This window comes from Mustela nigripes, chromosome 9 (assembly GCF_022355385.1).
Source record: "Mustela nigripes isolate SB6536 chromosome 9, MUSNIG.SB6536, whole genome shotgun sequence".
Classification (NCBI taxonomy): domain Eukaryota; kingdom Metazoa; phylum Chordata; class Mammalia; order Carnivora; family Mustelidae; genus Mustela; species Mustela nigripes.
In genome coordinates this window covers 5,010,130-5,027,301 of record NC_081565.1, presented here as the reverse complement: position 1 = coordinate 5,027,301, position 17,172 = coordinate 5,010,130, and the positions used below count along the sequence as shown (strand labels likewise).

At 56.9% G+C, this 17,172-nt stretch overlaps 1 protein-coding gene across 1 annotated transcript in view; it reads left to right on the top strand.

The window, feature by feature from the left end:
- The first annotated feature begins 3,001 nt into the window (after positions 1–3,001).
- Positions 3,002–17,172, top strand: part of LAMC3 (laminin subunit gamma 3) — a 55,965-nt gene continuing 41,794 nt past the window's right edge. Inside the window, exons 1-2 of the mRNA XM_059410523.1 lie at positions 3,002–3,376; positions 16,410–16,714. Coding sequence (XP_059266506.1) covers positions 3,004–3,376; positions 16,410–16,714 — 678 coding nt within the window. The 5' untranslated portion in view covers positions 3,002–3,003. The remainder of the gene's footprint in view (positions 3,377–16,409; positions 16,715–17,172) is intronic.

Sequence of the window (17,172 nt, the reverse complement as noted above, 5' to 3'; positions counted from 1 at the left end):
CCCCAAGCTGGAGGCCAGGCCTCTGCAGAGATTCCACGGGTCCCCAGCATAGGCATACCGCCCCCTCCCCGTCAGCCACACAGATACTGGCCCCTCCTCCCACACCACCTCCACGCTGGCCCCCTGGATTCCATCCCCATCCATTTTCCTGGAGGGAACTGACTCTGCTGCTGAAGAGCATTTCCAGGCTTCCTGCCACCACTAAGACAATGGGTTAGGATCACGGGCAGATTGTGGGACTGGGTGTTAAAGGTCTAAGCTGCAGGGAAACCGAGGCTAGGTGGTCCATAACTCCTGTGGGCTGCGAAGACTGGGTTGCTGTCATGTGTGTGCGGAGGATCCCCTGGGGGCAGGGCACAGCTGCCTTTACTGGGGTCGTGGTGAGTCCTGCTGGGAAGGAACTCTCGGAGCCTTCTCTAGTTTGACAGTAGCAGGCCCCTTGCTGCCCAGTGTCCCAAATGGTCACGTCTGCAGTTCTGCTCATTCCAGGTCCCTTTCCCGCGGTCACAGAGGTGTTCATTGTCTCTTTGTCACGCAGATTTTGGCAGTTATCCTGGGACTTTGTGGGTGCACTTGGGGGGCCACACTTGGCTTCCCAGCATCTATAGATCCCAGTCCCTCCCTGACTTCCATTCTGGGGTGGGAGGGACCTGGTCATGTCCCGCTGTGCATGTGTTTTCAGCAGACCACTTCCCCTCTCTGAGCCTCAGTTTTCCCATTTGTACGTTGGACCCATTTGTCACCTGGACCAAGTGACTTCTGGTCCCTGGGCCCCAGCTGCACGGGGACCTTCGCCCAAGGTGTCCTTGGCCGCCAGGGGGCGAGAGAGACCAGTCCTGTCATCTGGCCAATGTCGCCACCTGGTGGTGGGTCCTGGGCGAACATGAACAGCTGGATGTGGAGCTGAGGCAGGAGAAACTGGAAAACCAGGAGGCAAGTGGGAACCTGGGACGAGAGAGTGGGACTGAGGTCGTCAGCAGAGGCAGGATGGCCCCTTCGTCCCGGAGCTAGGCAAGGACACTGAACACCCAGCTGGCACCTCTCGAAGGAGCCATCATCTCCTGCCCACTCCCTGTCGGATCAGGCTTTCCCGGGCATGTTGTTCCTGCTCACCCCACAAACATTCCCCGGACCACACTCAGCGCAGGCTCTGGGGACGCCAGGGTGAGCCACACGAAGTCCCTGTCCCCGTGAACCATCTGCAAGCTGAAGCCCCAGCTCATCCCCGAGGTGCCCCCTACCCCCCACTTCATGCTCCAGTCTCCCCCGCGACCAACCCCCCACCCTGAGCTGCAAACACACGACACTCTTGCCCTCCCCAGTCACCCCTGAGCCTTTGCACCTGCTGGGCCTCCTCCCCTTCCCTATACTGATCCTTTACAGCTCTGTCTACGTGTCACCTCTTCTGGAAAGCACTCTCCAACTCTAGGCAGAGCTAGCCATCACCGACCCACACCCACCCCCAAGCCCCAAGACGTTCATGGACATCTGGGCATAGAGAGGCACTAACTCTTCTCTGGGTCCCTGCTCCATCACAGTGCTGGGGGCACAGTGGGCAGCAGCGTGGTTTGCCGAGGAACAGATGACTGTAAACACGAGGCCACACCTGGCTTATGAACCAGGTGAGAACAAGCTTTGGAACATCGTCACGGCCTGTTTCCCGGGGCGTGCATGATCTCCCTCTCCGACCAGATGGAGAGCTCCCAAGGGGTAGGCTCTTGTCTTCACTACAGCGACAGCAATTTTCCGCACACTCATTCCACGTTGGGCTCTGGGCCAAGCCCTTGGCAGGGGCTTAGCTATTTCCAACAGGAAGGATTGAATGCAGGAATGACATGCTCGTGGACGGCTGGAAAGACTGGAAGGGCTGAGAGCTAGGACACTGCAGAACTGACCTACCTGGGAAGCTGCCACCACAGGAGCCTCTGGGAGCTCGCCCTCTAAGTGCAAATCTGGGGGCCAGAAATAGGAATTGAGACCCCACTGCTGCCACCACTGCCCACAGAGGACTCTCCGCCCCTGCAGAGTGGGATATTGGAAGCACCCTGCTGCCGGAACCATCCTCGTCTGTGACCCCGCTGGCCACCAGAAGGGCAGGAGATGGCTCCCTGCCCACTTCTGCTCTCCAAACCGCAAGCAAGGACCTCCAGCTGGCAGGACCTAGTTTGCATCTGGGACCCTCGCTGCAGAGGCCAGCGCTGGAAAACAGTGCTCCGCATGTCAGACCATTTATTTCCATTTTCCTTAGCGTTTTCTGGAAGGGCTGCTGGATTTCCAGTGTTTCCCCTGGCATCTATTGATCTAAGCATATGGCTTTTCCCTCTTGATTTACTAATTTTAGGAAATGGAGAGTAAATAAAAGGGGAGAGCGATCAGGGGTGGGCCAGGAAGGCCTCTCTGAGGGGACACTGTGACGAGACCAGTACCCTTGGTCACAAATATCTCAGGCAGACGTGACCCGTGGGAGGACTGTTCAGAGGTCATGGGGAGGCCGAAAGGCGAGGAGCCATCCCAGAATCTGCCTTGGGTGACTCTGCTGCCATGGGAAGGACTAGGCAGAAAGACCCTCTCTCTTAGGCCTTGGCAAGACCCCAGCGAGCCGTTGCCACCTTCTGAGCAGCCACCGACACCGCACAGAGTGCAAATGACCCCGCGTCGTGACCAGTCCCATTTCACAGATGAGGACGCCGAGGCTCCTGGCGGCGGGCTCTCGCCGCAGGGCCCCGGGGCAGCTGGGGCACTCCCGGGCACGTCCAGCAGGTGGGGGTGAGCGCCCAGGGACCGCGCGGCCGCGAGGTGGGGGCCCCGCCCGCCCCGCCCCGCCCCTCCCCGCCCCGCCCCGCCCCTCCCCTCACCCCGCCCGGGTCCCCGCCCCGGCCCCGCCCCGGCCCGGCCCCGGCCCCGCCCCCCGGAGGAGGGGCGGAGGGAGGCGGGTGGGCGCCCACCGCGGCGCAGCCGGCCGGGGCAGAGCGGGGCGCGCGCGGGCGTCGGTGCCCGGGGGCCATGGCGGCGGCGGGGCTCCTGCTGGGTCTGGCGCTGCTGGCGCCGCGGGCGGCGGGCGCGGGCATGGGCGCGTGCTACGACGACGCGGGGCGGCCGCAGCGCTGCCTGCCGGTGTTCGAGAACGCGGCGTTCGGCCGGCGCGCCGAGGCCTCGCACACGTGCGGCCGCCCGCCCGAGGACTTCTGCCCGCACGTGGGCGCGCCGGGCGCGGGGGCGCAGTGCCAGCGCTGCGACGCCGCCGACCCCCGGCGCCGCCACGACGCCGCCTACCTCACCGACTTCCACAGCCAGGACGACAGCACCTGGTGGCAGAGCCCGTCCATGGCCTTCGGCGTGCAGTACCCCACCTCGGTCAACCTCACCCTCCGCCTGGGTAAGCGCCGCCGCGTCCCCGGACCGCAGCCCGTCGGGGGGCGCCGCGCGCCCCGGCTTGGCGGCAGACCCGACGTGGCCCGTGCCCGCTGCCCGCCTTCCCGGGTAACGGGAAGGGAGGACGGGTAGGTGGCCCCGAGGGGGCGGGCAGGGGCGGGAAGCCTCCCCGGAGCCCTTTACAGAGCTGTGGGTCTGGATTGAGGGTCGTGCGCTGCAAAGGGGTTGCTGCCTCCTAGACTCAGAGCCTTGTGGGGGACAAGGGGGGACTCACCCGGGGGTGCACTAGTCCGCCCTCTGGGGCAGGAGCTCTTAATCGTGGGGGCTCTGGGGGCTCATGAATCCCTGGGGCTGTGGGCAGTGCTGGGTGTGTTCTTGGGGCTAGGAGACAAGGCTTCACCTCCGGGAAGGCTTAGCCCCTGAGCAGGAGGGAAGCTTGCTGTTGGGTGACTGGGCTTGACGGCCAGGCCGTCCTGCCCCTCCCGCCCCTCCCTTCCCTCTGGCTCAGCATCTGGAGTCTGGACCCAGCCCTTCACTCCCGTTTGGAAATGGGAGTATCCCCTTCCCCTTCGAGTCCAGCCCGGTCCAGGTACTCCCTGGGCCCCAAGACGTGCCAGGCCCTGAACTCCACATCTTATCTATTGCCTGCAGCCCCTTTTGGGGGGGGTGGTGTCCACGCGTTTGCACTCCCTTGTCTGTGGGTTTGAAATCTCCCCAAACTTTGAAAATTCAAGTGTTTTTGTAATTCGTTTTGGCTGCTAAATCCGACCCAAGGCTATTTATAGACCTTGTTTATCCTAGTTAGAATGAATATTCATACGTTTTTGCTACTGAAATCTCATTTAAGTACAGCCTGGGGGGGAGCAAACCCAGCTGGGGGTGTTCACACAAGCCGTAGTATAAGGACTACATCGTCTCTCTAAACCCTGAACAATTCTGAATTCCAAAACACATCCACAGCTAAGCAGTTTGGGTTAGGGGTTATGGGACCATATGCCCAGTTTTCAGATGAGAAAATTGAGGCTCAGAGAGGTTAAGTGTCTTGCCCAAAGGCACACAGCTGCTAAATGACTGGAAAGAAGCAATCATGGATATCCAAGGTCGAGCTCCACCCAGCCATGGAATTGGCTCTTCCAACCCTGGGTGACAGCGCTTCAGGGAGGACTGGGAGATGACATTGAAGTGAGGTGGGGGTGGGGACACTGGGCCCCTCAGCAGAGCAGGCCAGTTGTGCGCTATCACCCCCAAGCAGCGCAGCTCCCCGGGCTTTCACTGTCACTGTCACTGGCTTGTCTGGACTGCTAGATGGGGCGGGGTCTCTGCCCAGCGGGTGACAGGAAACCAGCGTGGGGAGGGAGTCTGGGGGAGCTGGCTGGACAGGGCTGGCAGAACCCCAAGACCATTGGAGAAGGAATCTGGGACAGGGTGGGGGCTGTGGGGGAAGACGCTGTTCCATGACAGAGGGTGGGGGCCTGGCTGGTGTGTTGCCTGTGTCAGTGGAGCCAGGGGTGGGCAAGAGGCTCTGTCCCCGCTCAGACAAAGGGGGGGGCAGGAAGCATCTTGGGGTGGGGTTTGGGGGCAGCTCCCCTTAGCTGAGCGTTCGCAAGCGGCCGCTTGGCCGGGTTGCCTGGCCGGGTGACCTTGTTGAGCTCTGCCTGGGACACTTAGCCACAGGGAACTTCACGCTCACACCCACACACATCTACTCACACTTATACGCTCAGCCACACTCAGACAGAGTCACATGCATCTACTCACACTGCTGCTATCTACGTCTGCTCATCCACACACATCTATGCACACTCACACACGTACATCTTCTCACACTTATGTGCTCATCACATACATCTGTGCACCCTCATATGCTTGTCTGTACACATCGGCTCACACTCATGCTCAGCCACACACATCTGTTCCCACTCACTCACCTGCACACATCTACGCACACTCGTGTGCTCACACTCACTCACATGCTTATCCACATACATGTAGTCACACTCACACGTGCACACACATTCATGTTCATCGATTCGCACTTGTGCCCATCCACACACTTATCCATATCACACACATCTCACACTCATACACTTGCACACATGTACTCGACATTCATGTGCACACACTCCTCGACACTCACACATCCACTCCTTCACGGGCACACATTCACGCGCGTGTACTCATACTCATCCCCACACACCTACTCACACTCACATCCACTCACGTGCCCATACCCACACTCGTGTCCACACACTCACCGTCACACGTCGACTTAGACGCACACATTTACTCACCCACATGCTCACACACATACCTGTACACTCACCCCTCCATTCACACACACATTCACTTGCATTTGCTCAGTCACACATTCACCCTCACACTCACACACCCACACATACTCACTTGCTCATTCACTCAAACTCTCACACACGGATATAGTCACACTCAAACACATGCATATTCACAAACACACACACCTCGCCCTGACCCAGTGTTCTTTCCGTCACCGGGTGCGGCACCAGGCGGATAGGAGGGGCTCCAGAATGTTCACGGGTGGAGAAAGGAAGCCCGAATGAATGGATGGCAGTGTCCCCTCCTCGGTCCTGTGCATCTGGTCCCAGCCTGGGATCTCGTTGGCCTGCTCTGGGGACAGAGTGGAGTAGATATCACAAAATGAACTTAGGACGCAGGCAGGGCTCAGCCACTTGCTGGGCGAGTGCTTCCGTCTCTTGGTGCCTCCGTGTCCTCCCCTGTGAAATAGGGCTGAGACCGGCCACCTCCCCCTGGTCATCGTGCAGGCTCCATGAGTTCAGGTTGGCCACGTGCTTACAGGAGCTGTGACAGTCCTTGTGTGTGGCCAAGGCCACTCTGCTGAGAACAACTCAGGGCTGAGCTTCCCCGAGGGTGGCCTCAACCCAGGGATTAGGAAACGCTCGCGGAGCTGGCTTCCAAAAGATGTCCTGACCCTGGGTCCTCTTTCTGCACTGGGGGTCCCAGAGACCCATAGCCACCCCAGACTGAGCCCATCTTGGGTTCCATTCAGCTTCGGTTTGCTCCTTGCTGAGCTGTGGATTGCATAATATCGGGGGCAGAGGAGGTCTGGGGTTGTCGTCAGGGTGTTCCCAGCGGAGGCCCCCGTCCTCTCCCCCTGGTCCTCAGGGCACTTCTGCTGGCTCCTCTGCAGGTCCCCCACTCCTTGGGGGCTCGTGGGAGGGGAGGATGGGTGGCTGGCTCTGGCCTGGGGCCTCTGAAGGAGCGGGGAGAGGGGCCGGGGAGGGAGAGGCGGCTGGTCAGCTCCGGGATGGAGGTCGCTGCTTTCCCAGCCCCCTGTGATCTCACAGACATCTGTTCCAAATCCCGGAGTCGCCAAGCTGAGCCTTCCTGTCTGGGATGAAAGGCAGCAGCGGGGTCTGGCGGCTCCTCACCCTCCACGGAGGCCCTGGAAAGCAGGCAAGCTGGGGGAGGTGCTTGGTCATCGGGAATGAGAGACACAGTTCTGTGGGTTCCCACCTAGTGCTCGGAACCGCAGCCCAGCCCGAGTTCTTCTACATGCAGGGAAACTGAGGTTCTGAAAGTAAGGTCAGCTGTCCGGGGTCACGCAGCCAGTACTTGGCACACCCCGGGGTCCCGTATGACGGTGCTTCACGTGAGAACAATCATCTGCAGAGTTAGGCTGGTCTGCGCCTTGGCTTTTGGAGAGGGTGGAGAGAAACTCCTTTCTCACTTGAAAACTTCCTTGGATTTCTAAGAAGCTCCTGAAGTGACAGGAAAACCCAAGCAGGTGCGCACTGAGCCCCGAGAGGAGATAGATGCAGGGGGAAGGCAGGTGGGCTCTTGACTGGCCCCTCCCCAGGCTCAGATCTGCCTGCCATGTGCAGGCCTTCTCTGTGCCTTTGTTCAGCTGGCTGCCCAAAGCCTGAGCTGAGCCTCAGCCCTGCTGGCCTAGGGGCACAGTCTGCCAGGAGACGGGGTAAGCCCAGGATGACGGGAATGAGGATTTATGCCCTGGGAACACACATGGTTAGCAGGCCTTCCTGAGATCTCTAGGGTAGCGGGCTGCCAAAGGAGCAAAGGATCTTTCAGGTCAAGGGGACAGCCCGGGGCCGCCAGGAGACTGGATGGCGGGAGCAGAGGGGACAAGGAGACAGAGGGGCCTGGCCTGGGTGGGGGCTGGACATCACGAGGACCCTGCTGGCCGCTGCAGAGCCCCGAAGCCGCTAGGTCTCTAGAGCTTCGGCTGCACGGCGGCTTCCTGTCCCGTGGGCGGCCGTGTTTGCGTTGGCTGGAGCCGGGGCTGGGGGCCGCGTCCTCCTCCCTTCTCCCTGGAGGTTCTGGCGGGAACGCTGGGCTCTACACAGACCAAGGGTCAAGGCAACAGCCTTGGTGTGCGTCCACTCACAGAAGCTGCCGTTCCCTGCAGCCCCTGCGTCCAGCTGGTCCCGGCCGCCTCACCCTTGTCTGGGCTGCTCAGGACCGACCCAGGACTGACAGGAGAGAGAAATCCCAAAGCTCAGTTGAGCACCTACCGTGTGTTAGGCCCTGGGCCAGGCCTTTGGGATGCAGCTGTGGACAAGCCACTGTCTGCCCTGCTCAGCTTAGAGGCGCCCTCCTCCGGGCAGCCCCCCGGCCTTACTCCGTCACAGCATGTCGTGCTACACTGGGGTTTAGGTTTGTTTGTGTCGAGCCCTAGCTCTGAGATGCAGAAGGAAAGCTTGCTTGCACAGCTGCGCCACAGCGCTCAGCACAGGCCCCCTGCGCAGGGGTGCTCGCGAAACGCTGGCCGTGTAATGAACGGAAGGGCAGCCAGCATTTAGCCGCGTGCGTGCCGCCTGCGTAGAATCGTTCCGAGCCCTTTGCAGGCATCTCCTCCATAAGCCCCGATACTATGCCCATTCTGCAAGGCCGTAAAAAAGGAAAGGAAGATAAGGCACTGCCTTCACGTCCCTGGCCCAGTTAAACCCCCAGGAAGTTAGGTATTTTGTCCAAGGGGCCAAAGAGCAGGTAAGTGTGGCGCTGGACGTGAACCCCAGCGTGTCCCGGCCACACCCACACCACGGTCCCTCGCTGGGGACCAGGCAGCGAGGGCGTGAGTGCAGGCAGCGTTCCAGATGCATCCCCAATGCCTAAGCTGTGGCCTTCACGGGGCTCCCCACCCTCCTCCTGGTCCTGCCCCGCTCCAGCCACCTCTCCCCTGTCTTCCCCTGCTCGCCGTCATCCCGTGCCAGCCCTGCCCACACGAGCGCTCCGCTGTGCCTATTGGAATCCTGGTCGACATTCAGGACTCCCCCAGCACCTCTCTCCCAGTCTCCCACCGGAGCCCTCGACCGGGTCATTTGACAACCTCCTGCATGTCAGCTGTGGGATGTCACATGGGCCTCAAACCTCGGGTCCAAAGGTAAAGGCAGCCGTAGTCACAGCAGCCAGAGCCGAAGCGATCCAGCTGTTTGCTGACCTGCGAATAACGATGGGAAACGTGGTGCTCACACCTGACGGGATGTTGCACAGCCTGGGGGAGGAGGGGGTTCTGACACCCGCTGCAAAGGGGTGGGCGAGCCCAGAGGGCATTACGCGGAGAAGGACACGTGCTGGGTGATTTCGCTCGCAGGAGGCCCCTAGAACAGCCTACGTCTATGGTGAGTGCCAGGGTGGGGAGTGGGAAGTCGCTCGCGGGGAGAGGACTCTCAGTTTGGGAAGACGAATTCTGGAGATCGGGGTGAGGACCGTACGGCGGGGAGGGTGTGTTTACTCCCGGTGAACTGTGTACTTAAAAATAGTTTAGATGGGGGCGCCTGGGTGGCTTTGTCGGAAGAACTTGTGACCCTTGATCTCGGGGTTGAGTTCGATCCCCATGTTGGGTGTAGAGCTCCTTAAATTAAAAAAAAAAAAAAAAAAAAAAAACGAAAACAAACTTGAGGCCCCTGGCTGGGTCAATGGGTTGAGCATCCAGCTCGTGATTTTTGGCTCAGGTCTTGGTCTCAGGGTCATGAGATCGAGCCCAGCACTGGACTCCACGCTTTGCGTGGAGCCTGCTCATGGAGCCAACTCTCTCCCACGAACTCTCTCTCTCAAAAAAACCCAAAAATGTAAAAAAGGTTAAGGTGGCAAATTTCGTTCGTATTTAAAAGAAAAAAGGAAAGGCATCATGTTCCCATCTCGCCACACACCAGAGCAAGAAACTTGGGTGCCTTCTGTGATTCTTCCCTCCCTTGACTTCAGCATTCACCGGATCACCGGATCACCAGATCACTAGATCACCAGATTGTTCTCTGGAATGTCTTCCTCTCCATCATTTTCACGCGGCCCCTCATCTGTTCCCCGATTTATTGCAGTGGCCCCGAATGCCCCGCCACCTCCCTTTGCAAACGTGTAGTTGGTACATTTCAGCCACATCTCCGATCAGACCTTCTTAACACAAAGCCCTAGGCAATAATCAATCAGATGAAACCGCTCGCTCTTCGCAGGCTAGACAACACGCTTGACAATCTTGATCCATATGTAGGGTGTAGACTCTTGGTGCAAACATGAGAGAACTGGGACGGCCCCGGCCCTCCGTCTGCCGGGCTCTCGTGGCGTCTGGCGTTGCGCTTGTGGGAATTCCCAGCTCTCGCAGGCCCCGCTGTGCCCTGAACTGCCAAGAGCTGGGGTGGGGGAGGAAGACGGGAACAGTGAATGACCGTGATTGGGCCAAGTGATTACCCCATAGGCCGGGAGCAGCTCTCCCCACCTGGTTCTCATGCCCCAGTGGGCAGGGCAGCTTCACCCACACATTCCCAGCTCAGCTCCCCACCCTGCCCCCCCCCCAGCCCCACCCCGGGCCATTGCTGCCCAGATGGCTCCGATTAGAGAGCTTTGTTTTGTTTCCACTTTCCCAAAATAAGCCTCTCTGTCCCGAACTCATTCTGCTTGGTCAGTGCCGGATGTGCGCTGGCTTGGTTTTATGACTGCCCTGGTGTCATCTCTGATGGGCTTTCTGTCCCAGCTGGCTGGAGAGGACATGCTTGGTGCTCCTGGTGCGGGTCTGCGTGGCCTCCGCAGTCTTTGTGGGTACCAGCATCCCCTTCCTGGGCAGCCCCTTGTCTCTGGGCACCCACAGATTCCTAGACCGAGGGTAGCCTCGTTCAGGGCAGTGACTTTGGGGGCAGATGAGCCTGCTGTCAAGCAGAGACCCAGCTGTTTGCTGCATGATGTTGGGTGAGTTCCTATCTCCCACCCCAGCCTCAGGCCCCTTGCTGTTAAAACAGGCAGAGCGATTTAATTGTTGGGGGATATATGGTATAAATAAAGCACTTAGCATGGTGCTTGGCACATAGTAGGTGCTCACTAAATGCCAGCTGTTTTAGAAGAAACACATTCAGAGGTCGTGGCTTGCAGTGTCAGCAGCACTGTGAGACCTGCCTGTCTCAGCTCGCTCACTGGGTTATAAACTCCTTGAAGGCACAGATCATGCTTTGTCTTTACTTGCTCATATGGCAAGCACTTATTGAGTACCTACTGTGTGGGGGCACTGCTCGGCTCTAAGGAGTCCCATGCCCTGTTCCAAGAGGGTCACGGACTAGTGGGAGAGAACTAGATGAAGAAGCCCAGGGAAACTGGGAGCTCTGACGAGGTACGCAAACCCATAGCACTAGGGGTGAGTAGTCGTCACCCAGGAAAGGTGGGAAAAAGGGCATTCCACCCTGGGCTGAGGCTGAGGCATGTGGTCAGTTGGCTAAGCCAGAGAGATACATAGAAGACAGGTGAGGAGAACAGGGAACAGCATTCAGACAGAGGGAACAGCATATTGGGCTGAGATCTGTGCACTCCCAAGCAGTATCGTCCCCAGTTAACAATGGGGGATGACATTTTGGCTCATTTTTTCTGGTAGAAACACACCTGTTTTAATCACCCTGAAGCCTTGTCATCGCCTGGCGCTTGTGAGGGTATGGGTTGAGGCTGCAAATTTAATTCTTGTCCACTGCTTAGAAGATCTGGGGGCTGCTTCCTTCCTCAGCCTTTGGGTTGCCTTTGGCAGAAACCTTTTCATCACAAAGCTGGGATTAAGTTGTTTTCTTGGCCCTTCTAATTAACTCTTATAACAGAAAGTCCCTGCCGAGTCTCTGTGATGTTCCCGTGTCTTCTCTCACCTCCTGGTTTGGCAAGGAAGAGGAAAAGCCGTGATGTCTCCTAGTGCGTGATGTTGCTTCTTTGCATGAAATCCCAGTGACTGCCTTTTTCCGATCACACTTCTAGCTGCCAGCTACCTTTTAAGTGGCTCCAAGCTCCCCGCCCGCGAGGTGTCTGGCTGCTTGATGTTTACAGAGGAGTCTGGGCTGTGGGACCCACAGCTTCCTCCACCCAGCGTGCTTTCGAGAACGCACATCTGGGGTGAGGCCCACCCCGGTTCCAAAGCCCGGACCTCGGAACACGAGCAGCCACGGGCTGCTCCCCTAGACACTGAGTCAGTTTCCGACACGTGCTTTCTTGTCGGGGGCTTGGCGTTCTGGTGCCAAGCTGAGCTGCAACGGAACTTTGAAAAACATCTGAAACAGAGCATGGCAAGGCGGTTGCTTTTCCAAAAAAAAAAAATTTTTTTTTTAAATGTGTTTTCTCCAGTTTTTAAATTAGAACAAGCTTTGTGAGAGAGAATTAGGAGAACGGAGAACAGTTGAAAAGGAAGAAATGTCACTCACAGCCCTCTGCCCAGAGGGCAGCCGCACCAACTCCTTTGCTGCCTATCCTTTGGGGATTTTTAAATTATAATCTGACGATTCTGACCATATGATCTTGTGTCTTTCTCTTCACCATTCTGGCTGAAGCTTTGCCCGTGTGTTCCAGGCTCACTGCTGTCTGTTTCTGTGGCCTCGATCATCCCGTGAATTTATACTGTTGTTTGGACTCTGAGGGTTCCCATTTTCCGCCCATTCTAAAAAACGCGCAGATGCTGGTTTTCACGCATGTAGGCTCCTTCCCTTGTTTGAATGCCCAGAAATGGGGTGATTTTACCTAAGGTAAGAGATCCTTCCTTGGCTCTTCAATCATGCCGCCAACCTGCCTTCCCAAAGGGCCGATGCACACAGATAGGGTCCCCGGCTTTTCTTTCCTTGCGTGAAATACACATAAGGTAAAACTTGACCGTCTTAACCATTTGTGTCGTCATGTGACCGTCACCCACCTACCCACAGGGCTTTTCCCTCTTCAACTGAAGCTCTGTTCCTATTAAACACTGACTCCCTGGCCCCCTCCCTCAGCTCCTGGCCCCGCCAGCTCACCTCCCCATCGTGCGAACTCGGTGACCCTAACAAGCGCCTGTAAGTGAGATCATGGTATTTGTGCTTCGGTGACTGGCTTAGTTCACTCCACATAATGTCCCCAGGGTCCATCTCTGTTGTAATGGGTGTCCAGATTTCCTTCTTTTTCTGAATACTGTTGGGCTGAATGCTATTCCACGTTACACATAGGCCACAGTTTGTCCATCATCCGTTGATGGACACGTGGGTTTGCTTTCTGCCTTCCGGCTGTTGTGAAGAGTTCCACTGGGAACAGGGGGGTACAGATATCTGCGAAGTCGTGCTTTCATTTCTGCGGGGTTTATACCCAAATTCCAGGACTGTGGGGCCCTTCCTTTTTGACTTTTCGAGTAAATGCCAAACATTTTCATGGCGAATGCACCATTTTACAGTCCCACAAACCATACACAAGGTTTTCATTTTTCCACGTCCTTGCCAACACTTGTTAATAGTTGGTTTTTGCCTTGAATCATGGCCATCCTAATGGTGGTGAGGGGTCCAATTTTTATTTTCTTTATTTTTATTTTTAAAAGATTTTATTCAATTATTTGACAGACAGAGATCACTAGTAGGCAGAGAGGCAGGCAGAGAAAGAGGGGGAAGCAGGCTCCCCGCTGAGCAGAGAGCCCAACGAGGGGCTCGATCCCAGGACCCTGGGATCATGACCTGAGCCGAAGGCTGAGGCTTAACTCACTGAGCCACCCAGATGCCCAAAGGTCCAATTTTTAAATACAGATAAAATAACTTTGTGGAGTTGTAATTTGCTGTACAGTCCACCCATATTTTTTTTTTTTAAGATTTTATTTGAGAGAGAGTGAGTGAGGGAGAGAGAGAGAGCACGAGCAGGGGGAGAGAGGGAGAAGCAGACTCCCTGCTGAGCAGGGAGCCTGATACGGGGCTTGATTCCAGGATCCCGGGATCATGACCTGAGCCGAAGGCAGAGGCTTTAACCCACTGAGCCACCCAGGTGCCTCCCAATCCACCCATTTAAAGTCAAGGTGGGTTTTCGTCTGTTCGTAGAGTTGTATCCCCACCCCCGCTGTCGCCTTTGGGACATTTCATCACCCCCTAAAGAAACCCTGTACCCCTTAGCAGCACTCCTCAGTCTCTGCTCCTCCCTAAGACCCTGACAACCACTCACCTACTCTCTGTCTCAACATCCAGGATAAGTGGAATCATACGATGTGTAGTCTTTTGTGATTAGCCTCTTCTGTTTACGATACTGTTTTCCGGGCATATCCACGAGGTGGTGTATATCAGAAGGCCCTTCCTGGGTTAAGCCTCTACCTTCGGCTCAGATCATGATCTCAGGGTCCTGGGATCGCCCCGCATCGGGCTCTCTGCTCGGTGGGGAGCCTGCTTCCTCCTCTCTCTCTGCCTGCTTCTCTGCCTACTTGTGTCTCTCTCTGTCAAATAAATAAATAAAATCTTAAAAAAAAAAAAAAGAATGCCTTTTTTATCACAGAACACTGTTCTGCTGTATGACGTACCACGATTTATTAATTCACGGGTCAGTTGGCCAACATTTGAGTTGCTTCCACTCTTGGGATATCACGTGTGATGCCGCCGTGAACATCCATGTGCATTTGCAGGGACATGTGTTTCGCCTTCACTGGGCCACAGGCTCGGGGCTGGAGCCGCTGCGTCACATGGTGTGCCTCTCGAGGAACCACCCGGCTGTTCCCCAGCGGCAGGCCGGGAGGGCTGCATCTTCTCCACATCCTCACCAGCACTTACTTTTATGTCTTTGTGGTTGTACGCGGCTTAGGGGAGAGAAGTGGTGTCCCCTGTGGTTCAGGTTTGCGTCTCCTGCTGGCTGACGGTGTTGGGCATCTCCTTGTGGGCTTCTGGGCCACTTGCGTGTCTTCTTTGGAGAGACGTCCGTTTAGATCCTTGGCCTGTTTTTTATTTTTTTATTTTTTTTTTAAGATTTTATTTTTATTTATTTAGTTGTCAGAGAGAGAGAGAGGGAGAGCGAGCACAGGCAGACAGACAGGCAGAGGTAGAGGGAGAAGCAGGCTCCCTGATGAGCAAGGGCCCGATGTGGGACTCGATCCCAGGATGCTGGGATCATGACCTGAGCCGAAGGCAGCCACTGAACCCACTGAGCCACCCAGGCTTCCCTTTTGCCTGTTTTTTAATTGGGTGGCCTTTTTTATTATCAAGTTGTAAGAATTGTTTCTATATTCTCAGTACATCACTTCTCAGCTATAAATTTGCTATAAATCTCCTATCCTGTGGGTTTTCGTTTTCTCAATAGTGTCTTTTTTTTTTTTTTTTAAGATTTTATTTATTTATTTGACCGTGAGAGAGAGAGAGAGAGAGCACGAGCAGGGCAAGGGGCAGAGGGAGAAGCAGACTCCCCACTGAGCAGGGAGCCCGACCAGGGCTCGATCCCAGGATGCAGGGATCATGACCTGATCCAAAGGCAGATGCTTAACCCACTGAGCCACCCAGGCGCCCCAACAATAGTGTGTTTAGAAACACATAATTTTTTACTTCAGTGAGGTCCAGTGTGTCCGTTTTTGCTTCTGTCACGTGTGCTTTGGGGGTCACGTGTAGGAAGGCTTTTCCGGCTCGGGTCACAAAGACCTGCTTCTGTGTTTCCTTCTGAGTTTTACGGTGTTAGTGCTTCCGTAGGACTGAGATGTTTAATCCGAGGACCGAAGTGGGTAAGGAAGACTGTGGCTGGGGACCTCGGGGCTGCGTCTTCTGTTCTTAGGCTGCTCGCTGAGGCCCCCTTAAGGCCGATGAGGATGTAGGGACCCTCTCCTCCCAGCCCGCTCCGCCCCCCACCCACAGTCCTCCTGCCCATCTGGGCCGCTAGCACAGCTCTGCCTCATTGTCAGGTTCGGGATAGTTGTGGTTCTCCCAGGACGTGATGGAGGGAGCTGGGCGGAGAGGAGGGCAGGGCAGGGCCCAAAGCCAGAAGCGCCCCCATGTTGGTGTGGGCAGTGTGAGGGGGGGGGCAGGGCTAAAGCTGATGGAGGAGGTGGCACTCGGGAAGGGGACGAGCCCCGGGGCCGAGGAGCAGCCCAGGAGCGTGACCCCGGAGGCTGGGCTGCATGGAGGCCTAGGGGCATGGCCAGTGGTCCAGGAGGTAAGGCAAGGCCGGGCCCCGGGCTGTGGCCAAGGAGGGCTATTGGTGAGGTTGCTTCACAGCAGCTCAGAGAAGCTGAATTGCAGTGGCCTGAGCGCCAAGCTGGGAGGAGAGGCTGTGGGGCCGAGCAGAGGCAGAATTCCCTTGAGAGATTTGGACCAAGAGAGAAGTTAAATGGACCCCAGAAGACTAGAGAGTCCTGCAAGCGTTGCATTAGGGTTTGGGGGAGTTGAAACGGGGTTTCTCCAGACTCCCAGGAGTCTGAAGTCACTGGGGAGGAATGAGCCTAAAGACACAGGTGGAACGGTTGGCTTTGCTGGGGGTTAGTAAAAGAAATAAACTTTCTAATGGTAAAGTAGGCTTCTTCAGGATGTAGCAACAACTGGTTGCTTGAGCAAAAAGGGTTGGCTGCCTGTCAGGGGTGTTACCATTCAGATTCCTGTGCATGGAGGCAAGTTGGCCTAAGTCAGGGATGGCAGGAGGTCCACCAGTATCATTCTGTCTGCCCGGTTCCGTCGTCCCAACAGGCATCGCTAATTGATCATGGCACGCCACGCACAGTGAGAGTTTACACCCACCCAAGAGAGTTTACACAACGTTGCCATTCCCTGTACCAGGACTCTGACTCTCCCTTCCCTTCTGTAAAATGGGTCCGTGTCTTCCTGCTGCAGGGAAGGCTTACGAGATCACCTACGTGAGGCTGAAGTTCCACACCAGTCGCCCTGAGAGCTTTGCCATCTACAAGCGCACCCAGGCTGGCGGCCCGTGGGAGCCCTACCAGTACTACAGTGCCTCCTGCCAGAAGACCTACGGCAGGCCCGAGGGCCAGTACCTGCGCCCCGGGGAGGACGAGCGCGTGGCCTTCTGCACCTCCGAGTTCAGTGACATCTCCCCGCTGAGCGGCGGCAACGTGGCCTTCTCCACGCTGGAGGGCCGGCCCAGCGCTTACAACTTCGAGGAGAGCCCCGTGTTGCAGGTCAGAGAGGAGCCAGGCTTGGCGGGTCGGGACAGGGCTGCAGGGGGTGGTCCCCCGGCCTGGGAGAGCACAGAAAATTTGTGAGTGGAAGGACACGGGGTCCTATGGGATCCCACAGTTTTCAGATCTTAAACAACCAAAGTCTTTTGTGGTGTCTACACGTGTTGTGGATGCCACCAGTGAGATAGATGGAGGACAGCCTGCTCAGCCAAGCAGAAGTGTCCCTTCCCCTGCCTGCTGTGGTGGAGCCCTGTGGCTCCTTGGAGCCCGGCGACAGCCACCAACTCAGCTGACCCTTCCTTATGTGGGTGGGGACCCTGAGGCCTGGACTGGAGAAGGGGTTTGCCAGGGGCACGCATTGGTTGGTGAAAGGCCCAGACCAGAACCTGGGTGTCCTGAATCCTCACTGGTGCTCTTTCTAGAACTTTCTAGCACAACCCCCAAGGGCCTTGCTGCTT